This window comes from Artibeus jamaicensis, unplaced genomic scaffold (assembly GCF_021234435.1).
Source record: "Artibeus jamaicensis isolate MK-2021 breed Jamaican fruit bat unplaced genomic scaffold, CSHL_Jam_final scaffold_3272, whole genome shotgun sequence".
Classification (NCBI taxonomy): domain Eukaryota; kingdom Metazoa; phylum Chordata; class Mammalia; order Chiroptera; family Phyllostomidae; genus Artibeus; species Artibeus jamaicensis.
In genome coordinates this window covers 751,102-777,589 of record NW_026522039.1, presented here as the reverse complement: position 1 = coordinate 777,589, position 26,488 = coordinate 751,102, and the positions used below count along the sequence as shown (strand labels likewise).

The following is a 26,488-nucleotide window of genomic DNA, read 5'->3' as shown; positions in this document are numbered from 1 at the left end:
CCAGTGGGATGAATGCACCCTTCATCCTGGGAGTCCCATTGGCTGTTCTGCAGTAACAAGCCCTGTGGCTTTTCCAATCAGACAAAACTTGGATAGTCACTTCACTTGCATAGGTCTTGGCACCAGAACTCACAGCACAGCGCTATCCTTGCACTCAGGGCATGATGTCCTTTGAGATAACCATGTTCCCACAGGCCAAAAGGGCTGCATTCAAGGAATGGGCCTTTATGTTCTGCCACACTCCTTGAGCCCCCACACTTAAACCCTGGGACACTAGTAGCTCAGGGTGCAAAAAGCACCAGCAGTGCCCCTGTGGGGCTATAGCTCGGAAGAGGACTCCAGGGACCTCAGCAGGGAGCCCAAGGCTGGCTGGCCTTGCCCACGAGTCTTACCTTACTATTGGATGCCAGCCAGGCACTGTCTCCAGGTCCACTGGGTCTCAGGAGGCAAAAGAGTGATGCTCCCAAATGCTGGGGAGCCCTGCCATGAGGGTCAAGTCTTTAAAAGGGAAGAAAGGAGGCATCTGCACACAAAAGCAACCAGGAGAGGTGGCCCATGCAGAGGGACAGATGTCATTTTTTAGTCACAACAAATTCAGTGGCTGATCCAAGGTGTGGGACTGAAAACTTTCACTAGTAGACAGTTTTACTCTCACAAATAGGAGACCAGAGTCTTTATCTAAGAGCAACATGTTCCACTTTATGTTGATTTTACTTAAATCTGCCCACTCACTTATGCAAAAACTGGGACATCAAAACTAGAAGCTGATACTGTGTCCTATGAAGGTTTAATTCTGACTGGTTGTTACTTGACCATATTTTATTGATGACAATGTTCTAAGACATCTTCATTACTAAGTGGTTTTATAAATACTTGCAAGGCCTATCAAGTAGAAGTGGTTCACTACCACATCCCTCTTCAGGAACAGAGGTTTAATAAACCCTGAGGCCCAAAAGATTATCTTGTACAGAAAAAGGAACATGAGGTCTGTTTAACATTTAAATAATGTGTCCCTAAATTAAGTGAGATTTCTGCTAGGAAATGAGGCACCCCAGCTTTGAGCCATCTGACTGAGAGCAGGTGGGGCTTGGAGCCCCCAAGGAGCTGCTTCACCACTCCTCTGCACACAGGGGACACTGGGGGAACCTCCCTGTCCCAGTCACATCCTGAGTTACCTATTTTGTCTGAGGCCCTTGACCCTTTCCCTGGTCCAACCCTCCCCTGAAAAACACTGGTAGCAAGAAGCTGGTCTTTGGACCAATGAGAACAGCTGAGTGGGCACAGGGAATGCCCAGGACAAAGGACCTCTAGGAAGCTGTCACTGGGGCTCCCACAAGGCCAGAGAAGAAAAAGGAAAGGATACTGGGGTTGGGGGCAGGCAACTCAGCCTACCTAAGAGTCTCAAAGTGGGAGTCCAGAGAAAACCTTCAATGTTACTACAATCAATGTAGCAATCACTGTTACTACACCCTCAATGTTACTATAGTCAATGAGCACCAGGGAGTCTCCTACATTGGCCAAGATGGCGCAGGAGGTTTTCACACCGAGCGCAACAAAGGTTAAAGATGGACAGGGCCCCAGTGCACCAAAAGTTAGAAAGATGAGTGAATAGGGCCTCAAGTACTCCAAAACCTAGAGATAATTAAATAGAAAGAAAGCCCTCTCCTCCCTGTCCCTGTCCCTGTGAAAACCACGGGGATGGTCTTTTGAGACAGAAGTCCACCATTCTCCCAGGGCATGGCACTTAATAAAACCTCCTTTTGTACCAGCACCTGCCTCACAATTCTGGTTTTATTTGCAGCAGGCAGCCAAACCTGTGTTTCCAGTAACAGTTTTTGGTGACTCCACAGGCACCATGTAAGTCAGGGTAAGTCCCAGAGGGCCAGGGCTGGGGTCCCAGCTGCCTGTGACAGGCCAACCCCAGAAGTAGGACTATGAGGACTTCCCACAGCTGCTGAGAGCTTTTCTTGGGAAATTTCCCTGTTCTCCTTCTCAAGGCATCAGTCTCCTGAAATACCTGGCTGGTTAGAGGAAATGGGTTTCTGGGGAGTAGATGGACCCCAAACCTGGAGCCAAACCAGCATGCACACTGGGGGTCCTAAGCCCTACCACTTGGGCTCTGTACCCCTTGGGTCCAGTTAGGACCATCTGCAGTATCAACTGGCAGGCTATCCTTGACGGTTGGGCTTCGTGCCATTTGGGTCTAGTCAGAACCATTTGTGGTATTAGCTGGCAGCAGATAAGACTCTAGAACTTACTTATAAGTACTCATTTGGATTAATGAAATGATAGATCCAAGTTTTGTTTATGTGTTCCCACTTTGTCTGGGGTCTTTCTAGGGGTATGGTTTGGGTTTGTACTTTCATGTCTTCAGGGGTTGTTCTGTTGCAACTCCTGAAGGGAGCCCACTTAGCCAAATTTTAGCGGATTGGTTCAAGCACAGCTATGATACAATGACTAAGAAGGAATTAGTTTTGTATTGCAACACTGCTTGGCCTATGTATATCTTGGAGTACAGGGGGGTGAGGGGGAGGCAGGCAGGGGAATGGCCCCTAAATGGTTCCCTAAATTACTACACCACCATACAATTGTAATTGTTTTGCCATAAGTCAGGGAAATGCAATGAAATTCCTTATGTCCAGGTGTAGGTGTTTATGTCTTTACATAAGGACTCAGCAAAGAAAAGAAACAATTTAATGATGCAGACAAGGGACTTGGTTTCAAAACCACTCCTTGGCACAGGGAGAAAATGAAAATGAAAAATGAGTCTCTGTAATGCCCTAAACCTAGGAGACACAGAATTAGCAGCAAGATTCCCCCTGCCACCAACCTCGCTGCTAGATACTCCTAAAATAGGGCACAGAAGGGACAACAGTCCCTCCCTTATATGAGGAAGGGTCTCTCCCTTGAAGACCCAGCAAAGCACCCACTTTGGCCAGGAAGCATCTCTCCCCAGATCAGGATAATTTCCTTTGGAGGTAACATCCCATTGGCAGAATAAACCAGGAAGGTCAGCCTGCTGGCCACTACTGGACACATACTTCAATTTCCAATTCAGATTTACTAAATTAGAAGAATCCCAACCCCTCATACAGGGAGGATCCTCAGAGAATGGCAGATCTTTCACCTCCACCTTCTCCACTCACCATCCACACTGGGCAGATGTATAGGCTCTCCTTAACATCCTGCTAATGGCAGATGAAAGGCAACTTGTTATAAATAAGGCTAATAAAGAAGCTCATCACCTCCATAAGTAGAATCTCAATGATCAGGAGAATCTCAATGGGACCCCCAACACAGCTGAGCCAATTCTCTTGAAAGGATCCAACTGAGACCTGAATAGCAGGGACATAGGCTTCCTAGAACATTACAAAAGGTACATATTGGAAGGGATTAAGAAAAGGGTGCCCAAACAAAGAGCCTGAAAATTAAATAAAGGCGATTTAAAAGAAATCAAACAAAGACTCTTCTGAATTTTAGAAAGAACCTCTCAAGCCTATCAAAAAAGCACACTGATGCTGATGCACAACACAAGCGCCAGAGAAAGTCTGGATGAGAAACCTGACTGTGCCCTGCATATCAGAAGGAAGCTCCAATGTTTAGACGGGGCATTAGGAATGAATTGCTCCCAGCTGGAGGACACAGTAAAGCAGGACACCGTTTTTTTTTCAGTAACAGTGCAGGAAAACCAGGTGAAGAGGCAAGAGGCAACGCCAACAGGAAAAGAGAAAGATCCACAATGTGCCTATTGCAACAAGGAAGGATATTGGAGAAAGCACTGCCCAGAACTCAAAAAGGACAGAAACCTTCATTGAGAAATGTCAGAAAGAAATTAATCTAATGACATTTGAGGAAGCCCAGGGGCACCCCTAGACACTTCCCAACCTGTTATTATTTCCCTACAGGAGCCTTGGGTACAGTTGACAGTGGAGAACAAGCTGATTGATTTCCTTGTACATACAGGAGCTACACACTCTGCTAAATACAAAACTAACCAACAAAAGTTCAGCTTCAGTGCTGGTTACTGAAGTGACCAGACAGTTAACAAAAACAGGCATTCCTCCAACCTCCAGAATGGTAGCTTGGGGATCAAAAACTTCCACATAGTTTTTTCTACATGCCAGACTGCCCCATTCCATTATCGGGTCAAAACTTACTTTGTAAATTGCAGGCACAAACAACTTTTTCTCCTGAGAAGCAACACTTATGTTTAGGAGTCCCACCAGAACATGGTCTCCAGCTCCAGGTGTTCCCTGACTTTCCCAGAAGAACCCGGAGGTAAACTCTTCCCACCTGAGATTGACTAGCAGGTGGAACCCTAGGCAGGACGGTTAACATCCAACCTATAAAAATTAACCTAAAAGCCTAAGGGGCATGGATCCCACAGAAGAAATACCCCCTTAAAAAGGAAGCTTAGAAGAAACCATTTACAGGTGAGAGCAGCTTCATGAAGAATAGTTAACAAGCCAGGTACACAGGTTATGGTAGTCACCATAAACAAGGTAAGAGAAGCCCAGTCCTTGCCACAGAAACATCAGCAACAAAGGCTGAACTCCTAATCCTCACCAAAGCCTTAGAATTATCTTACAGAAAGAATGTTAACATCTACACTGACCCTAAATATGCCTTCATGGTAGTCCATGCCCATGGGGGCAACATGGAAGGGAAGAGGGCTCTTACCCTCAGGGAATAAGAACGCAAACATGCGAAAGAGACTTAAAATTGGTACAGGTAGTGTGAATCTACCAAACCAGATTGCCATAATGCACTGCCCAGGACACCAGAGCAGTTCCCAAACAAGCCAGGGAAACCAAACTGCCAATAAAGCACCAAGACAAGCTGCCCAAGGGCAGGAGCTTCTTAGGGCTTCAACTCCCCACGGGGACTTCTCAGAATTTTAACCCCATTACACAGAATGACGTGAGAAACAGGCCTGTGAATGGGGACACTTTAACAGTGTTCCTAATTCTCTGTGGAATGTCAACATCCATGGTATGATCTTACCCCTTGAAGCTCTAGTATATTCCACCCTCAAACACTTACATGAAGGCACCCTCATTGAAAGGACCCTAATTTACAAAGGACCATCCAGAGGATTATCCAAGCCTGTCAGATATGTGCCAAAAACCATCCTAAGACAGAACATGCCTATGGGAAAGGGAATGCAATATAAAGAGAAACACCCATTTGAGGACTGGCAAGTTGACTTTACACAGATGCCTAACATAAGAACTTTAAATTTTTATTAGTTTTCAGAGACACCTTTTCTGGATGGGTGGAAGTATAACCCCACTATAACCAAGAAGGCAACTGAGATAGCAAAAGTTCTACCTAAAGAAATAATCTCTAGGTTTGGACTTCCTTACAGCATTCAAAGTGAGAAAGGCCTGCCATTCACTTCAGAAATCTCCCAGAAGGTAGCAAAGGCACTACCAACTCAATGGAAACTATATGCATCTTGGAAACCCCAATCTACAGGGAAGACCGATAAAATAAAGACCCTGGGGAAAATATGGCAGGAAACACATTTGAAATGGTACCAGGCCCTCCCTATTGCCTTGCTCCAGATTGGGGTGGCACTCTGAAGCAGGTTTCAATTAAGCCCTTCTGAAATAGTTTTATGGGTGACCCTTCCAAGTTTCTGTTTTAGGAAAGTCTCCTTTGGAAGACGTTCCTAAATTAAAAATCAAAGAATATGTCCAACATTTGGGGCAAACACTAACAGCCATGCACAAGTTTGCTCATTGCAGGTCTGTCAGACAAACCCTTATGAAAGACCTGGAACACTGCAATATAAGGTCCTGAACAGTGCCAAGCAATGGACCAGTTCCTATGATGTCCTGCTGACAACACACTCTTCCCTAAAGTTCACAGGAATCAAGCCTTGGATCCACCAGGCACAGATAAAGTGGGTGACACCTGAGGACTGGGATCTTGCGCTGCTATTGATACTGCAAAGGAAGACTGGACTCCTGAGATTTAAAATTTCTCTTTCAGAACAGGACAGTGCCTCCCAAAGGTCTCACTTTAGAAGCCCATCTGCAACACTGTCCCTTGAAATATGTAATCTACCAGCTTCACTTGTTCAGTAGGGCCATCCTGTAGATACTACATATGCCACCTTCCAAAGACAGTGACTTCTTCATCACAATGAGGCTTGCCTCCATTCTTAACCCCCTTCTTCTTTTAGCAGATAGCAGAAATCTCTGCACCCAGGCATAGGTAAAAAAAAGAAAAATGCACTATCCCTCTTGACAGGGGGAAGAAGCTACAGAAGCTGAGGCCTCCATCAATTTACCTTGTAAGATTACATGCTTCCAAAGTTCTGAAGGGGGGAACTGTTACTGCTGGCAGAGCACCAGGGTGTCTCCCCCACTGGCCAAGATGTTACAGGGTGAGGTTCTTACGCTGAGCACACCAAAGGCTAGAAAGATGAATGTATAATGCAGAGTGAGCCAAAAGCTGGAGAGATCACTGGATTGTGGGGGGGGAGCCCTCCCCTCCCTATTCCTGTAAGAACTGTGGGCTTGAGCAAGAAGATGACATGGCCTTTTAAAAGGAGCTCCACCTTTCTCCCAGGCCACAACTGAATAAACCTTTCCCTTCATACTAGCACCTGAGTTTGGCTTTTGTTGCAGCAGGTGACTAAACTTGTGTTTCAGTTACATCAATTTAAAACCCTTCTCCTCTGCATAGGCAACTACCCCAATGGTTCCATTTGTCAGTTTTAAGTGTTCTTACAACCACAAGATGTCCTGTGTGTGTACATTTTAAGTTCACATAGTATTTTATGTTTCATTTTCTTGCTTTTATCTCAGCACGGTGCCCTCAGCCCCACCAAACAGCTGTCTGTGTTGTTTCCAGGGTTGGAAGTTCTCCATGGCCTCCATCCCCCATCCGACCAACCACCTTCCCCATCAACCACCTACACCATGTGAATTCCCTTAGGGCCTGGTGAGGGCTATGATCAGAAAAGCAGGCAGGTGGGCTGTAGGGTCTCTAGGTCCAGGATCATTGTGACCTAAATCAGATGACATATGGCAGCAATACAAGGCCAGGGGAAAGCAGTGATTGCCCTAGTTTAACACATTTGACCCTTTCTCCCTGGGCTCCTGGCTCCTCTTCTCACCTGCCTGTCCACACTCTGGCCTATGTTCTTTCACTGTAGCTGCTCTGGGCTCTTCTGCAAACCTTCCCTGTATAGTCTCAGTGTAAACCACTGCAAATGTATTCTATTGTTCCATCCACCTGCTACTCTGGCCATGGGACCCTTGAAAAGGCATTTTTTATAAGTCCAATCACCTCACCTGTGGAAACCACTCCACACACCAGCTTTTCCACTGGTGGCAATAAAGGAATGGCAGCATTCCCATAGAACTGCTGTGGGTGTATCTCGTGTTCTGTGACCCTCTTCCTAAGGGCACAGCAAAGCTGGGGGAGACACCCTAGCAATGACCAGAGAACGGACATCTGCCCACAGGTTTGCACAGCAGCCTGCCCCACCTACCTGCGGGTGGCACTCCTGCCTCTAAGATCAGCTGGCAACCCATTAAGCCTGTTCCTTCTCCCCACGACAAACCATCACCATGAGCAGAGGTCTGGAAGTATTTGTAGTTAATTCTCGAGCTCCAAGGAGGTTCCGGGGAACCCTGGAGCTTGCACATGGTGTGCAAAGCACGGCTGTGTCCCCATAACCCCTACTACATACTGAGTGAAATGACACTCAGTATTTGTCTCTGCTCCCCTTGGACTATGAATCTGAAATAAAAATAAGCCACAGTTCCTAACTATACACAATTTTCCCATCAAGCTCTTATAGTGACAAGTAGAAGGGACTGTATCTCAGTACTGAATATAGGAACCCCTACATAAAAAGGCTGTCACAGAGCTCTCACTGCCTGCACACTCAGAGGAACGATGAGGGGCAGCCAGGCTTCACTGGAGCCCAAGCCAAGGCTCTCTATGGAACACAAGCTAGGCAGCTCCCTCCTGGGTCTTCCAGAGTCTGGAAGAGGCCAGAGGGCACCCCTAGTATGGACCCCTGATCCGAGGGGTCAGAATTATTTGTTAGCGTTATTTAGCCACAGTTATTTGACTTGATGAGATGATGACCATGTCTCTTTCTGATATACAGCCAGGCAGTTTTTCCCCTCTCTGCCCACCATCCTTACATAGATAGCATGTGAAAGCAGTAAAGCGGTCCCCACTGTCAGAAAGAAAGTGAACCCTGGCAGGTGTGGCTCAGCTGGTTGGAACGTCATCCCATAGACCAAAGGGTTGCAAGTTCGATCCCTAGTTGGGGTACATATGAGAAGGCAACAGATCCATGTTTCTCACATCAACATTTCTCTCTCCCTCCCTTCCTAAAAAGCAATTTTAAAAATATACTTTGGAGAATATTAAAAAAGTTTCTTTAAAAAAGAGTCTATGCCAGTGGACCTCGTGTCTTTCCCCAGCCACAGGGTGCCACACTTCTGGGCTACACCTGGGACCCCAACTGAGAGGGGAAGAATCGGCAGCCCTCCAAGTGGGCATCTGGGGCTCAGTCTGCTGCAGCCTGGGCCAGCTCCCCAGTATCACTCAGCAGAGGTGGGAAGTGGGGGCCCATCAGAGAAAACCAGCTGCAGAGGCTCCTCAGTCCCAATCACGGGGCACCGGAAGAGACATGAGGAATATGAGCAAACCCTGATCTAGGCTCCAGGCCACTAGCTCCCAAACTCACAAAAACCTGAGTTGGTGGCACCTAACTTTGAGAAGCTTTGTCCAAAAATGACCCATTTGATCATAAAGCCACTATTTCAGGAATCATAGTCCTAGCCGTCCTAAAGTCTGTCTGTGCCAATGTACTGGGATCCCTTATCCAGTCACTGTGTGACATTTCTGCCCTTTGAACTGATACAATGACACTGCCACTAAGTCACGGATTTTGCTAAATTCATCTCTAGGAGCAACTACTCAGCAGGGGAAGCCAGGACCCAGCAAGACTAATAGCACGTCTACCCTGCTCCTGAGGGACAGTGACAGAGAAGTGGGCATGGCCAACAGACACACTGGAAAGCACAGGGGGCAGAGCTGTAAGGTGAGGTGCACAGGAGGCTGACCTCCCAGACCCACAAGAACCCGGCAGCCATTCCTGCACACAGAAATCAAGCTGTGGGTAGTTTATGGGGGACCTTAAAAAGGAGTGACAGGTTGACCTATCTGCTCACCCTCCCCATCTGCACGCCCTGAGCCTCCCTTTCCTTGGATGATCACCCCAAATTTAATCTTAACTCCTGTGCCCAATGCTTGGGTGGGGGTCTTCAAACCTAGTGGGAACAGGCTCATCGTGGGCAGCATTTAAAGGCACTGGGCTCTGGGTCTAGACAACCCAGCCACCTGGTAGCTGTGACGACGACAGCAGCCACAGAGACCTCAGGCAGAGCTGAAGAGACAGCAGCAGCAACAACAGCTTTATGAAGAGAGAGAACAGGACACACTTGGGTTACGGATGCCCCCCACCACTTCAGGTCTCCACAGCAAAACTGGCTTTTATAGCCCAGAAACAAGACCACCCGAGGAAAAAAACATGGACACTGCTGAGGGGATAGCCCAAGGTGGCACCTACAATACAAAGCCCAGTCTATACTTAGATGAAGACCCTCCGGAGTCCTGAAGGAGGCGGATGGAGGAACTGCTGGGGGCTGGGCCAGGGTTGAGCCAGCATCCTCTGCCTGGCATCACTGCAGGGAGAAAGAGACAGGGAAAGAGAGAGAGGGAGGTAGAGGAGGGAGTAGCCATCCTGAAACCCAGACGACCATGCCCCAGTTCCACCAGCCATAGACGCCTTCCCAAGGCTGAAGCCAAGCCCCCCTCCAATCATCACCTAAAACCACCACCCACTAGAGTTGATTAACCAGCATTCCAGGAGTGAAATCACACCTTAGCCCAGAAAAGAGAAGGACAGAGGCTGCTGGCTCAGGATCAGAGGGAATGCAAAGAATCCAGAGCCTCAAGGGTTAGGCATGGCCTCCAACATAGGGTGTGAGGACATGAAGAACGAGGGTCAGATAGCCACTAGCCTCCTCGGTGGTCCCTGTGCTCCTGGACCCCTCAGCCAGCTCCTGCCTGCAGAGTGCTAGGGTAGCACAGGGGCCCAGTGCTTCAACACTGGGGTGCAACCCTGCCTCACAAAACATCGCCAATGCCATGGAGGCTGGGTTGTCTCCCGGTTCACTGATTCCTGAAATTCAGCCCCAAATGGAAGCCTTCTCTTGGTTGCTCAGCACCCTCAGATGGGGCGGGGCCCACCTGAAGCAGCATGCTGAGGCCCAGGTTTCGGTGCCTCCGCTCGAGCTCCGACAGGGCCTGCAGGAGGGACCTGAACCTCTCTGCAGGGTCAGCATCCTCATCCTCAGGGGACCCCTCCTCTTTTTCCGCCTCCTGCAGGAAGCGCTCCTCCTCCTCCACAAAGAAAGCCCGAAGCTTCTTGTAGTCAGTCAGGGCCTTCTTTCTGCGGTCCATCACGTGTCCCTGCAGGGAGGGCAGAGAAGGACACCTGTGTCCTCAGGCTTCACCCAAGACCCCAGCCCCATGCTGACCACTTCAAGAAGAGAAGGTTTGCTACACAGGGCTCAGCTGCATCCCAAGGCCCCGCCAGATAGGGTCAGAGTGCATACCCGTGTCCCCTCATTCATGCGCACCCCAGGGCCACTCCCACTTGCCTTCCACACAGCAGCAGCAGACTCAGCCTGGCCATGCAGGTCCCGAGCATCATTCAGATCTTTTCTCATGACCTCCACAGACCCCTTGCTCTCCTGGGAAGATAAGCTGGTTACCAGGCTGGCAGCCACACCTGAAGGTCTAGGACACCCCTCCTTTAGCCCAGTCCAGGGTACATTGCACCTCCCGAGTTCACTAAAGATCTGACTGTCCAGAAGGCCCCATCACATCGTTGCTCCTATCCTGCCAGCCTCATGCGAACAGGCTGCAGACACCAGAGAGTTCTTAGTGACTCTGCTAAGCTTGCTCCCTGAAGAAGCCTCACAGAAAAGTCCATCCCAAGAATCTAACTAGATAACTGGACATGAGTGTCCCCTCAGCTACCCGATATTACTGTCACAAGCATAGGAATGGAGAGTGGTATCTGCCAATAGTTACCATATCCTTTTCAGGAGGAATGGCCCTGGCAGGGTCACTCTGGGAATCCCTGATGAACTTGGTGGCCCCTTTAGGGTGTGCATGGCCACACGCAGGGCCTGCTAGACACGGGCACTAGCTGTGTGCTGACCACGTAGGTGGAAGGACCCTCCTCCCCTCCCCACCGGGCAGGAAGAGTCCCCAGGAGAGCCCAGCTAATCTGAGCGCCCACTACCCACAAGGGTGGGTTCCTGGTCGCCAGTTTGCGGTTCCCACCCAGGGTCAGATACCACATGCAATGCAGATGAAGTACCAGAACAGACGTGGAAACCAAAAGAGGGCTGAGGGGACGAGAAGGGTGGGGGGCGGAGACTGGAATACAGAGGAGCCTTAACTGCAAGACAGCCTCAGGGGAGGGTTCACCCCTGGGGAGGAGGCTGCCACAAGGTGACGTCATGCCCAAGGGAGGAGCAGTAGGGCCCCAAGAATTAGGCACAGGAGTGGAACCTGCCACTGGAAGCCGTCGGCAGCTGGGGAAAAGAGAAGGGTAGTTCAAAGGGAAAAGGATGGGCCGGAGGGTATGGGGGGTGGGGTATTTGGGAACAGGACATCAGTTAGAGCAGGGGGAGGGTGGACAGGGAGTCGTCCTCAGGAGGACTGTAAGGCTCCGTGCACCATCTGGCGCGGGTAGGGAGAGGGATGGCGGCGCACAGGGCACCGCCCGCGCGCACCTTGCCGCGCAGTGCCTTCCTCCAGCGGGGCTCCCACTCGGGCGGTTCGGGCCCTGCTGCCATCCGGCAAGCGGCGCACAGCGGACCCCCATCAGCACGACACAGCAGCTGCAGCGCAGCCTCCGAGGCCGGGCCGTCGCGCGCGGGTGCTGCTGCCGCCTCCTCGAGCGCCAGCAGGCGTCGGCTGAGCGGCGGGCGGCCGGGCTCCACGGCGCGCTGCCAGCAGTCATCAGCGCACTCAGGGCAGGGGAAGGGCCCATCCTCCTCCGCCCAGAAACGCACCACGCACGCCCGGCAGAAGCGGTGGCCGCAGTCGGCGCGCACCGGCTCGCGGGGCGTGCGCTGGCACAAGGCGCAGGCGGCCTCACCCGGGCCTGCAGGGAACGCCAGGGCGGCGGCGGGGGCCCTAAAAGAGGGCGCGGGCGAAGAGGCCGGCGAATGCGGACCGGGACCCGGTCGCTGAAGGAAAGTCAAGACGCTGCGCTAGACGGGACAAGGATGGCGACCGAGATGCGCGTGGGCGGGGAAGACTGGGCGCTGCACGCACGGTCCTGGCAGCGGTGTACATCACCCGCGGGTCTTGTCAACGGGACGCTTCACTCTTTAGCCGGCGAGCCCTCCACGTCATCGCACCAGAAAAATCTTACAGCAGTTGTCACTTCCCTCATAAATTACATGTAGGAGAGAGGGAAAACAATTTTTATTATTTAGAGAACATTTAAAAGTCTTGTGAGCTGATAGGACCTGAACTGCAAGCACCCAGCGGGGTGGGGAGATGCTGACAATTGGCTTCGGAGTCCCTCCGGTAAAAGACAGTTTTGCACGCCCCGCCCAGCCCGGCCACCGGCTCGGGCTGTCCCCCGCCGCCCCCACCGAAGAGAAATCTATTGATCTCTTTAGGAAAAACAAAAAAGTTTTGGGAACAAGCAGTCTTTTTACCCTGAACACAACCAAGCCCGCAGTTGGAAAAAATTACTATTACGTTATTTTAATATTTAAAAAATGAATTTACTATCGCATACAAGTGCAAAATCTCCGAGAGGTGTCCCTTTTCGGCTTTGTAGGTTTTGAAAAATCTGTTACAGACTTAAAAATGCACCAAGTTATAGTTGGAAATGCGACTGGTAAACCGTGGCTGTGTAGAGGAATTGTCAGAAGGACGAAGGCGCTTCAAGGCCCGCCGCCCAATTTGTGGGGCAAAACAGAAATGTAATGGAGAGAAAAGTTTTTTTAAAAAAGAAAAAAGCAACTGGGCAAAGTCCATGATATTCCTGTGAGTGGGGAAAAAAGTCAAGCACAATAATTAAAGACAAATAGTCAAACTAGGGAATTTCAGCCACAAATATACAAAGAGTACATCAGTCTGATACAGAATAGTACAGTAGAAAATGACCCCCGTGGGATTTTTTAATTCACCAAATAAAAAATTATAAATACACATAAAACACACACACTCTCTGACCAGTTACTAAGAAATAGGAACATAAACTGAGATTTTTTTCACTATTAAATTAGCAGGATACCCCTCCCAACTGCCAAAAAATAAAATAAGACCTGACTTTATAGATAATGATGCCATAAAAGCGAATCCCTAGTGGGAGCTCAGCCCAGAGCCAAGAGGGTCCTTGGCTTCTCACAGGAACCAATTCAAACACAAACCAAAATAGAGTTTAATTGGAAGTAAGTTTATTGGGTAGAGAGGGTAAGCAAGAAAAGCCACTTCACAGAGTGAGACTCTCTTCACAAGGGTAGGAAGAAAGACCCCCAACCATCTCTAGAGGTTGAACTTATATCTGTTTGTAATCTGTATGGAAAATTGCTGGTGTAGAAAAATAGAGAGTGGAACATTTGTTGGGATTAACTTTAACCTTCACAAGGTCTATTTTGTGACATTGTGTTTGCCTTTTATAGTATAGGTGAACAATAAGGTATGGATGAGTAGCTATTAATCGATCTTTGCAGGAATTTCTTTTGTTCTGGAGGCTCTTCATGATCTGCTTGCCTCTGTGGTCAACTGAGCTCCATTTCAGGCAGAAGGTAGCAATCTCCTGACTTAACTTTGTTTGACTTCAGTTAATAGTGCTCATGCCCTTCTCCTGTATTAATATTGCTTCTCGGAGGCAATGTAGCAATTATGTATTGAGAACCTTCAGATTTTCATAATCTTTGAAACTGCTTTTCTTAAAATACACTATAAAAATAACCCAAAATGGAAATAAAGACTTTCATGGTTTGCTTTGGAAAAATGTTTGTTATATCAGTATTTAAAAACCAAAAATGTTACAGTTTTAATAATGAGAGCGGTTCAGTCATCACAATCACCATCGATTTGAAAACTTGCACAGGAGAGCCAGGAAATGAAAAAATGGTAGACATTTGCATAGCTGTCCCTGATTCTGCTCCTGATTGCAGTGTGTGGGTTTTCTGTACACCAAGCAACTCCCCAATACCAGCTGAGTGACCTACAATTTAACTGAGTTAAATTGTAGGTCACCCAGAGATAGCATCAGGCCCCACAGGTGAAGGGCTCAGTCCTACAAGACTGCCCCACCCCCTTCACATGTCACCTGTTCTTTTGACCATCCAGCTATAGAGTGGGGTTTTCTATGAATCTTCTCTTGGATTCAATTAATTCCCTAGAGCAGCTGGCAAAACTCAATAAATCAATTTACTTACCAGAGCACCAGCTTATTATAAAGGATATGACTCAGGAAGAGCCAAGTGAAAGAGATGCACAGAGCCAAGTATGTTGAAAGGGGTGGGAAGTTTCCATGCCCTCTCCCTGTGGGTATACCACTCTCCCAGAACCTCCATGTTCTCACCATTCAGAAGCTCACCAAACCCTGTCTTTTGGGGATTTTATGGAAACTTCATTACATAGCCATGATTGATTAAATCACTGACCATTGGCGCTTGATTCAATCTCCATTTCCTTTCCCCTCCCCTGAGATAATAGAGGTAGGATTGAATGTTTCAACACTCTATGACATGGTTGGTTCCCTGGTAACCAGCCTTCCTCCTTAGGGACTTTCCAAAATTAACTCATTAACATAAACTCTGGAGTGGTTGACAGGGCCTTGTTATGAATATTCTCATCACAGGAAATCCCAAGGGTTTTAGGAGCTCTGCACCAGGAATTGTGGACAAAGACCAAATATATATTTCTTATTATAAATCCCAATATCACACCTCCCAAGACAGACTCAAAGAAGTTACCTAGCATTTCTCACTCTCCCTTCCTAGTCTTCCTCTGCACCCTCCAAGTGAAAGATTTAGCTAAGTGTTCTTTGAGAAGAAGAGTTGGGTGGGCAGAGGGCAAGGAAGGTGGACAGACTCCCACATCTGCCTCTTGAACCATCCAGGAAATTAAAGAATACACTTTTAGGATTATTGCTAAGTATCACATTTAATACACACCTACAAAATAGTAGGACACATTTTTCTCTGGGTGTCTTGGTGCTCCGATTCCCATTGCACTGACACCAAGAACTAAATAAGAGGATGTCTCTTCTCGAAAAGGGAGAACTCCCAATATTTCCAGGCTGCGAACCATCTTCCTTTTTCTCAATAGTAAGTGGATTAATATTAAATGTTTGGGGATTAAATTCACAACAATAAGAAATTCGAATATTTTCTATAAGAGCGTGACAAGGTCATTTTCTGTTTAGGCCAGCAAAAATATAGACCAGCGGAATAGAAGTAAAAAATTCCAAAGAGGACACACCACTCCAAAATGTACCACTTTGGCAAGAAGATTATTTTGAGCTGGAAGCAAATGACAATCAAAGATGCAGAAAGACACCCTCCCAGAGCTTCTCCAATCTGATTAAAAGCAGAAACTTCTGAGAAATGACAACTGCCACGAAGCCCCTCTCCAGGGGAATTTTTATGGCCATAAAGAAAAGGAGAATTTGGTGCCAATATGGACCTGCACTAATAGTCCTTATCTTCTATTACCTTCCACCAAAAATTTACTTCCCCATAGCTCATCACCCTTAAAAGCCTAAAATCCTTTCTTGTCACTTCTCTACAAATGTATTCTTTGTTAAGATGCTACAAAGCCCAAGTTCTAAGCATCCCCTTGAGTAACTCACCACTGAGGTTTCTCCTAGGTAATGTGTGCTACACATATTAATAAACTACTTTTTTCCTGTTAATTTGTGTGTAAATCTCATGGGGCCCTGGCCATTGAACCTGAGACTGATAGAGGAAAATGTTTTTCTTCTCCTACAATCTTTATTACAGGAAATTGCAATCCAGAATATGTTGTACATTTCATGTGTGTTTTGTTGAATTTTGGGTCACCCTATTTTAAGTTCTGTTCTAACAAAGCAGGGTGTACAAAAATGAGAGAGACGGTCAGTTGTGTGTATAGGGACATGCTTGAAGAAACATTAGAAGTATTTAGATAAAGTTCTGACTGGAAATTTTATATCTGGCACATGAAAATGGAATTGAAAATAATTTTTATTGTTGTTAGAAATAGTGTTACTGAACAAAGTGGGATTCGGCTGCTTTTTGCCAAACACAGCATAACACAAAACTGGTGGGAAAGGAAAAAGTCTTCATTCTTCATTAACAGGTTGCTCAGCTTGGGGGATGTGGACACTCCCCAGCTCCAGGGCAATCTCTTCCACAAAACACAGAAAGATGCCAGCCACCCCCAGAACCAGAGTCAGTGTCCAGAAACACCATTCCAATCTTACCTGTCCTCCTGGAGCACAAGACTGTTATGTGAACAGGTCTATCTGGCTCTCTAGCTTCAGATCTCTCTCTCTCTCTCTCTCTCTCTCTCTCTCTCTCTCTCTCTCTTTCTGCAGAGCACATCAATGGGGCAGACTTTCCATTGTCTCCTCAAAGCTTCTTTCCTCTCCAGTGCCAGGGCATGCCGCCAGATCACTGCAGCCAGTTGTACAAGGGGCTCTCTCTGTCCTAGCAGTTCCAGGATCCAAGGCTGCTCACATACCTTGGACCAGCAAGCGTTCCAGACCTGCATGTCTGTGTACTGCCCTCAGATCAAGAGGATGGAAGCAGTCCAGGACCTGTGCCACATAGTGAGGAGCCACAGTATCCCACAGGCCTGATGCTGGCAACACTCATGTCCCACGTGCAGGACTTGGCCTCCGCAAGCTGGGTTCTGACTGGGTGAGCAAGGGAAATGCAAAAATGGGCCAAGACTCCACACCTTCCATCTTTTGCCCCAAAATCTTGCATGCTGTGGGAGCGTCCAACTTGCCGACCATTCTAGGCTAACTTCTATCATATGTGTCAGCCTACAGAACATCTCTGCCTCTTCTCTTGCTTCTTCTCTTGCCACCATGGTAAGTGGGAAGGAGGGTTTCTAGCTGTACACAGCATCTCTGCCTGGAGCATGGCTCCACGTGCCTGCTTGTTTACCCTCTACTGGGGATATGGAGTCACAGGTACTGTGGCTTCAGTCTGTTGCCTTGGAGTTTCCTGCAACCCCACCCTTACTTCAAGGAGTGCAGCCTTTCATGCTGCCTCAGGGATCCCTCCCCTTTGCGCAGCTATCTGACCAGATTCCCTTTGTTACAATGCTACTAAGATATACAACTTAATGAAACAAAGGGTCCTCATAATTTTGATTTGATTTGTGATTACAGCTTAAAAATCTGTTTTTTCCCCTCTCTGTCTACACCCCTCATAGACCTAGCCTCTTCCTTCATTCACCCCTGAGGCAGCAGAAGACAATAGCCTGCACCTGACTAATGATCGTATGGTCCAGATCTCTAGCAGGCTGAAGATCACATCCTGACCTGTTATCTTTCAGATCATGAACCCTAAGGTGGAATGAACCCCAAGCTACTATAACCATAAAGAAACCTTATTTTCTTTAATCTGTACTTTCATTTTGATTTTTCCCTTTGACTCAAACTGGCCTCACCCAGCACCCTGAATCACCAACCTCCCTCTTCCTTGTCCTCAGTACACTGAGGTTCTGGTCAGCATTCAGTACTCTTACGAACAAGGTCCTGGGTCCACTGATTACAGAGAAAGAGTTTTCAATCAAACTAAAGATAATGTATTGGCCTCAGTTGTGTTTTTGCTACAGACCCAAAAAAGCAAAATGATCCCACTAAACAAATCCTTGCAAACTCAGAACAACTCCATGGCTGACATCAGGACTAGATGTCAATGATCGATTACAAACCAATTACCCTGGCACCAACCAATTAGTGGAGACCATAATCCTGACTCCTTTAGTCATCATGATCAATACCTTTTTTCCTATATAATCCATCCCCTGGAAACCATCAAGAGCCAGGCCTTTGAGCATTAGCTCACCTATGACTCTGAGCATGGCACCATCTCCTTATAATAAATCCTTCCTTTCTTGGCTGAAAACTCTTGTTCACATCTAATCGGCCTTTTATGCATGCAGGAAAATGGACCCCTTTAGTCTGGTAATGCTAGCTTTCTTTGAAATTCTGTACAGGGATGTCAGAGCTAACTTTAGAGCTGTCCTTAAGACCCGAAGAAATGATTTATTATCCTTACTTTACCTCCAACCAATCAGCTCCCAACATGACCTAAACTAGTGGTGTCTTATGATTTTGCCCTATATAATCTGTAACCCACACACAATCATGGATTCAGGTCTTTTAGAGCACTAGCTCCCTGTCTCTGGATTGGCCAATTTAATATTAAACTTTTTCCTCTATACATTGCAAACCCTTGCTCATACATTTCTTTTGTCCTGTGTTCACAGATAGATAGACTCATACTGAAGTTTGGTATCACTACTAAGAGGTCAACTTGAAATTATTGTGGTTGTGATATTGTGATTTATAATACAAAAATACATTTGGTCTTTGCCTTAAATATAGCTCTTAAAACCCTTAGAATTTTCTGTAATAAGAGCCATAAAGGTATCTTTTGTTATGTGAATGAGTTAACTCTGTAAAGCCCCTAAGGACGGGGGTGGTAATCAGGGGAACCAACCAGTGATTAGAGGGTTGGAAATTTCAATCCCATCCTCTTTCCTAAGAGGAGGAGAGAATGGCTGGTGATTTAATCAATCATGCCTGTATAATGAAACCTCTGTGAAAACCGAAAGGCCACAATTTGGAGAGCTTCTGGGTTGGTGCACACATGGAGGTGCCAGAAGAGTAGGCTCAGAGAGCAGGGAAGCCCCTTGTTCTTTTCCCATGCCTGGCTCTGTGCATCTCTTCTATCTGGCTGTTCCTGAGTTATGTTCTTATAATAAATTGGTGATCTAGTGATATCTTTTATGAGTTCTGTGAGCCACTCTGGCTAATTAGTCAAACCTGTAGAGAGAGTCATGGAGACCTCTGCTTTACAGGTAGTTGGACAGAAACATGGCGGGGACAAACTCGATTTGCTATTGGTGTCAGAAGTAGGAACAGTTATGTGTGCCTGAGCCCTTTACTACTAAAACGGGGTGCAGGGCAAGAGGTCCCCAAGACCCCCATAGCCCTTGGTTGGGGTATGGGGGCAAACAGATGATACAGCTTAAAATACTTTTCATAATAAAGGTAAGATAACAGCTGTGCTACTGCCTAGGAACAAAAGGTGTGTGTGTGACCTTAATGACGTAACTGACTCACGATGTAGCCGAGGGAGGTGGAAGTCCCTGGATCAGTGAGTCACCTTTGCTCTGACTAAAGGTGGCAGCCAAGGGAAGATAGAACAATACAGGGAAGGTGGCAAATGCATCTCATTGTGGGAGAAGTCAGAGATGAGGTCTCAGAAATGAGGTCAGGATTTAAACTAAGGGCAGGCAACCACGAGAAGAGCTATGTTGCCAGTAGTAAGATAGGAGATGGTATGAGGTTTGGAAAGGGTGTAGTGAGCAGGGAGCCATGAGGAAGGAGAGTGATGATGTAGTATCCATGTGAAGGGAGGAGTAAGCAAGCAGGTATGTAGTTGTAGTCAGGTTCCCTCAATGCAGCCTGGTGTGATAAGGAAGGAGATATGAGGCTGCTCTGACTCCAAAGCCAAGCAAGACTTTTGCCTTGCAACACACTGACTCTGGGGTATTAGGACATATGGAAAGCCCACTCCCAGGAATTGTGCCTTCTCTGTACTTCACCATGATGCAGTAATGCAGCACATGTATTCTTGGACCAGTACGTGGAGGCTGAGGACAACACACCACAGATTCTAAAGGAGAGAGCTGCTGTGTGAGGATGGCAACTTTGGTACCTTTCCAAAGGGAATGAGAACTGTTCACACAGCCAGCTTAAATTCAGACAAGGAAATGGGGAACTTCTAGTTTGGGGGCTTTTGGCTTATAACCTTTTGAGGAGCAAGAGAAGTTCTAGGTCTTAGGGAAGATGTGGGCTCCAAGCATCAGTGCTCTCCGCACCCCTAAGGTTGGAATATTGTAAATAAAAGCTTGTTACTTCCACCATTAATTGTTGGGTCGTTCACCAAAGTGCCACATGAATGGGCCCCTATTTACTCGATTACACTATCTCCAGGTAGAAAGGGTCAGAATTGAATTGATTGCTTGGTGCTGAGGGGCAAAAAACAAACACTTTAGAATTGGTATAGGAAGCAAATTAGCATTCTTGCAAATTTCCCATGTGCTACACGAAGATAAAAATGGGGTCCCAGGGTAATAAAGCTGAGATGTGTTTCAGAATGGTTCAGTTCAGCCTGTGTCTTACCCAAGAGAAATCTGAAAGACACACACTCATCATGATACCCCACAAACTACAAAACTGCCTTAAATAAAAGCTCTTTCTTATTTTCATACATATTTTTCTGCTTCATGAAAAACTATTGTCTCACTTTGGGGCTGAAAAGGGAAAAAATCAGGATAGAAATATTGGCAATTAAACCAACAAATTGAAAGTATTTAAAAAATTAGGTAGAAATAAAAATTACAATTATAGTATTATCTATGGGAATAATTTTCCAGAATTTTCTAGGTTTTCAGAATAATACATTTGAAAATTTGTTTTTAAACCTGCATTCATTCCTAATATGTGTATTAGGAATGAACATATTAGTACATGAACTTTTAAGTAGAGATAAGCTCAAGCACATATATTTTGTAGGTAGTAAGTATTGTCTTAATTAGGTTCTCAATATTTTTAATTCTTCATATAATTTATTTCATATATTTTAACCCAAATATTATACTATTTAGTTGTATGTTGGGAACCACCCTGCCTGGTTTCAGACACCACCCCCCCCATTGGCTAAGGCTGAGTAAGAGACCTTGGGACCACAAGCCACTGAGACAAAGCTAATCTTCCTGGTAGGGGTGCCAGCCTCTGTCCCCTTTTACTTCATCCTGCTTGGCCCCAGATGAATAACCAGTTAGCCAATGACAGGTAAGATTCCTCAAGGTTGACCCAGCAATTCCACTGCTGGGATTATATCCTAAGAATCCTAAAACATCAATATCAAAGAACCTATGCACCACAATGTTCATAGCAGCACAATTTACAATAGCCAAGAGTTGGAAGCAACCTAGGTGCCCATCAGTAAATGAATGGATCAAAAAATTGTGGTACATATACACAATGGAATTCTATGCTACAGAGAGAAAGAAGGAGCTACTACCTTTGGCAACAACATGGATGGAACTGGAAAGCATTATGCTGAGTGAAATAGGCCAGGTGCTGAAAGACAAATACCATATGATCTCACCTTTAACAGGAAGCTAAACAACAAAACAAATGAGCAAGCAGAAAAAAAAAAAAAAAAGACACTGAAATAGAGAACAAGGGGACAGTGACCAGAGGGGAGAAGGAAGGGAAGTTAAGGGGAAAAAGGGGGAGGGATTTGGAGGAATAAATAGGAAGGACACAGGGACGAGAACCAAGGCGGTGGAAATAGGAGGGAGGTGGGGAGCAAGGGGCGGGGAGGCTGGGATGGGAAAAATAGACAAAAAACTGTACTTGAAAAATAACTAAATAAAATTAATTTAAAAAAAAAAAGATTCCTCAAGGGAGGGATGACCTAAGACAGGCATGGTCATGAAGGGGCCCTCAGGGAAGAACTTGGGGAACTATAGAAAAAGGGAGTGATGGACCCTCACCCCTCGGCTTTGACAAAGCCTGAGTCCTCATTCTGTCTGTGAAAAGTCTCCTAATCTCTTGGCTACCTTACTTCCCCTGCCTGGCTTAAGCCTGAAACAATGCCAGAGGATGGTGCAGCCCTGGGCAGGAACAGGCAGTTCCCCATGGCAATCAAGGCCTGAGAAAGAATACATAAAATCCTGTGAAACCTGCTTTTCTAAGAATGTCCTCAGTTTTCTGAAAGGGTCCAGACATGAAATGAGTTTGTTTCCCAAAGTTTTATGGCCCTTTAACTAGCTGACCCTGACTCAGAATAAGCCCTCATAGTTCTTTGTATGTTATCCATTGTTTGATCTTACTGCCTGACAATAATTGATGAGCTTTACCTGTATTCCTGTGCAAATCGAACCCAATAAAAGCCCATTGAAGAAAAAGCTCTTGGCCCCTCTTCTTTGAAAGATCAGCCACCTTTCCTTCCCAAGCAGATCATGTCTTGGTAGACTTATTCATCCATGGCTGATGGGGGAACTCTGTGAGTGGAGCACCCCCACCACACTTGTATATCATTTTCTTTTTAAATATATAGAATCTATAGCTAAATTTAGTAAATAATTTGTAACTTTATTACTACCTATGCAGAATGTAATGGTTATGTTGAATAATTCAACAAGTCCTGCTCTAGGACTGAATGCATGGATTGAATGGATTCTTGTAAATGTTCTCTGTTTGCTGGTTGTAGTTCCAAAGGCTTGAGATTATTCATTGTGTTACTCAGTTCTTCAATATCTGCTTATTTGTCCTTGATTTCTCAATATTTGTGCAACAGGTGTTGAAATCTGTGACAATGCTGATTTATCTGTTTCCACATGTGCTGGCTTATTTTGAGGTACTATAAAGTACACGTATGCCAAAGATGTTCATGTTGACTCGACCTAGTGTTCACTGTACCATAATATAATATCCTCATCTTTCTTATGACCATTCCTACCCTAAATTCAACTTTGTTTGATGTTAAGATATAAATGTGATGGAAAATAAAAAAATACCAGAAATACCTAGAAGTGAGTTATATTGAAATTAATATCTGTTAAACATGTGTGGAACCAAAATAAGTCATACTTAAAAGCAAATCTGTTTCTTTAAAGTCATATGTTGTGATTAAAAGGGAGAAAAAAAGGAGGCAGTAACCATTTCCTATGGGTCGAATTGCATCCAGAACAAAGATAAATTTAAGTTTTGAAGTCCTGTCCCCAGGAATATGTCGATATGACCTTATTTGGAAGAGGGTTTTTGAAGACATAATAAAGACAAGGGTGCGCCCTAATCCAATAATTGGTGTCCTTATAAAAAGAGGGAATTTTGGATGCAAACACAGGGAGAGGCCACATGAAGATGGAGGCAGAGGCAAGGCATTTGTCCACAAGGTGAGGACCACCAGGGATCACTGTCAAAATCCCACAGCTGAAGAAGGCAAGAAGGACCCTCCTCTGGTGATTTGAGAGAGACCAGAGCCCTGCAGACACCTTGATTTCAAACTTCACATCTCCAGAGCCAAGAGGGAATAAATGTCTGTTATTTTAAGGCACCCAATTTGTAATTTGTTACACACCATTCAACTCAATACATTAATGAACTAACAGAGTAAACCTAAGTAAACATGAGGAAAAATAAATATAAAAGCAGGAATCAATTAAATAAAGAAAAAAGAAGAGAAGATGAATAAAATGGAAATCTGGATCTTTGAAAAAATTGGTAAGATACCTAGACCGCTGACCAACCTATTTAAACAAGAGAGTAAGAGAAATACTTTACAGATTAAACTTTTATAACCTATGATCTCATTCATCTAATGCAGAAAAAAGTCTTTTATAAGTTGCAGCATTCATTGTGATTATTAACTAACAAGAAAATATCAGCAACTGAGCTATAGAATGAAACTTTCTTAGATTGTAAAGATTGCATACTAAAGTAGAAATAACTATAGATATAACAAAAAATTAAATAAGAAAATTATGAACTACATGGTATTTAAAAACCAACATGAAATGAGTAAACTTCTAGATCATATAAGAGACCAAAATTTGCATAAGGAAATGAAGAGGTCAAACCAATGAATATATATCAAGTCAACTGATGTGAAAGTTTAAAAGACCATCTGTATCCAAAAGTGTGGAATTAAACACCATGAAGGTAACAGACAAAAACGTAAGAGAATTTGTTACCTAGAGATGAAGAATGACTTCTTAAACAAAACTAGAAAGCACTAAATGTAAGGCAAAATGCTGAATGGAGATTATAGCAGAATTAAGAATGTCCATTCACTAAAAGGTAAAGTTGACAAACTGAACACAGATTGGAGAAAATATATGAATTATCTAGAACCAAGAAGAGATTAACATCTAAAAATACCAGAAACTTTGGCAAATCAAGACAGTAACCACAATGGAAAAATAGGCAAAGGCTATGACTTCAATTACAGACTTGGGAATCCAAAATGTAATAGACCTATGTGACTATGCATGCTTAAGGTCACAGGTCATCAGAGAAATGCAGATTTAAACAGCAATGTGTTACCATTTTGTACCTTAATTAGACCAACAGATAAACAGAAGCTGACTAATGCTGACACTAGCGAAGCTGTGTGGATGAAGAAGGGACCAACCCATGGCATAGGGAGGGTGGACTGAGATTATGTTTAGAAAAACTCACTCTTCCTTCTGTGTGTCTCCTTTATGCTCACACACATAAGTATAAAAATATAAAAATAAAATGTAGAAAAATTATTGTAATAAAATCTCCTTAGTCTTACGGTTTCAGAGCTATGCGTTTTCTGAACCTCCTCCAATATTGCCGGAAGCTACTACATTCATCTTCAGCATTCCTTAAGATACTTTCAGTGCTGTGCTTAGTGTTGTTACCAGTGTTGTTACCGAGTTAGGGGACCCCCCACCCCTCTTTGGCTCTTGTCTTGATCACAAGAGATAAATTCAGTTAAGAAACAGAAAACGTACAGTGGAAATGAGGTAGCAAATTTATTTATGAAATGCACGTGTGCACAAAGCTGCAAGTGGGCACCCAGTTAGTCTGAGTGCCCTGCCTATTGGGGCTTTGGGGTTATTCTGCTTGCAGCCAGCCTCTGGGCTCCCCGTCTTGGGGGATGTTGGGATTAACATGCAGTTTGAAAGGCTTCCTTTTCCCAGATGGTGGAACCAATACACATAGAATTTCAAGGGCTCTCCTCCTGTGCTGTCATCTTTCTTGTGATCTTCAGAACACTTGGCAAACTTATCTGACTGGGCTCAGGACTGCTGAATTAATGGGTGACACATCTCTTTCCTGCTCTCTGCCTTGGTTTGCTATCTATACTACCTAACAGATAGGAAATAAAAGAAATATGGAGTGCACATGTGGGGAAGGAAAGTCAATCTCGCTGGTGTTGCCTTTGAGAGGCTGGCTGTCCTCCTCAGTGTATCTGCACATGTGAGGCTGGAACATGTGTTAACATGGTCCACAAGCTGTGAATCCCTCACCATGCACTGCTGCTTCTCATACCTGGTTTCCAGGTCTTGTCCCACCTCTGCAGCTGTGGTCACCTGTCCTTCATTCACACTTGCCCCTGGAGTCGATTGCATACCACCTTGTCTTTTCTGCTTGCTGATATAAAATGAAAATAGACACTGCAGCTGCTTTGGTCTTCTGGCGTTTTGGGGCGGACCATGAGGGGAAGCCACCTGGCCACCTGTTAGGGGGTAGGGTGCAGGGCAATATCTACCTCACCTCAGGTCCTGAGATGGGGCAGGGGCCTGGGGTGGCAAGGGGCAGCACAGCAAGGGACAATGACTTGAAGAGTAGAATCCCCTGCCCCTGCCAGGCAAGCATTCCTTGTGTGGCAGGAAGACAGCCTTTGGAGCTCCAGAACCCATCTGGAGGATGAAGGCTGCCCCGCCACCTTCTTTCTTTGCAAGCCCGTAGACCTTAGGTAACGCTCACCTCCTTCGCAGAGCTGCCCAGTATACCTTGTGACTTTACTCTCGCCTTCTGACAGCTCTCAAACCCAGCAATTAAAATGCATCTGCAGTAGCCCTGACAGTGTCCAGTCTGCATCTGCATCTGCGTCTGTGAAGGGTGGCTTCCAGGCAGACTCTCCCTTTTTTCCTCCCATAAGGTTCTGTGTGCCGAGAGCGAGTGTTACTTTAGCTATTTCATGAGGTGAGAATCATCAGTCGTGGGGGAGAGGGAGGGGAAAAGGGAGGAGGAGGGGAACCTATATGCCATTTGTTTGCCATTGCAGCAATTCATTTATAGGAATTGCTTGTTTGTGAGAATTTACAGGGATCTGGCCAAGTGAGGAGGGAGCTGATCGCGCATGCCCCTAACCTAGTGGAAAGGCATGGCATCCGGCTCTGCCGGCAAATCCACACTGGCAGAATGTATTTTTCCCAATTGTCCTCAATGGTTGAATCGCTGCCTAGCACACCAGGCACTGTGCTCTAGAACGCTCTTTCTCTCTTTCATTCTCTCTCTCAAACTTCAAGCTTGCCCTATACTGTTCCATTTGTCAAAATATCGCATTGCTCTTGACCCCAAGGACATCTTAGTCCACTTGGGCTGCTGTAACAAACA

At 45.8% G+C, this 26,488-nt stretch overlaps 1 protein-coding gene across 1 annotated transcript; it reads right to left on the bottom strand.

Moving 5' to 3' along the window:
- Positions 1-9,425: 9,425 nt before the first annotated feature.
- RNF187 (ring finger protein 187) lies at positions 9,426-25,497 on the bottom strand. The gene is made up of 4 exons (XM_037140474.2): positions 25,396-25,497; positions 11,850-12,332; positions 10,704-10,796; positions 9,426-10,512 (listed from the first exon to the last, which is right to left on the bottom strand). The coding sequence occupies exons 1-4, from the start codon at positions 25,495-25,497 to the stop codon at positions 10,213-10,215; spliced, it is 978 nt and encodes a 325-aa protein (XP_036996369.2). The 3' UTR covers positions 9,426-10,212.
- Positions 25,498-26,488: the final 991 nt, after the last annotated feature.

Excerpts from the sequence above, each read along its gene's own strand:
- RNF187 (XM_037140474.2), bottom strand. The coding sequence starts at position 25,497 with ATGCAATCGACTCCAGGGGCAAGTGTGAATGAAGGACAGGTGACCACA. Across the intron at positions 10,797-11,849 it reads GGAAGGCACTGCGCGGCAAG|GAGAGCAAGGGGTCTGTGGA; the intron begins GTGCGCGCGGGC and ends TTATCTTCCCAG. Across the intron at positions 10,513-10,703 it reads CTGCTGCTGCTGTGTGGAAG|GGACACGTGATGGACCGCAG; the intron begins GCAAGTGGGAGT and ends CCCTCCCTGCAG.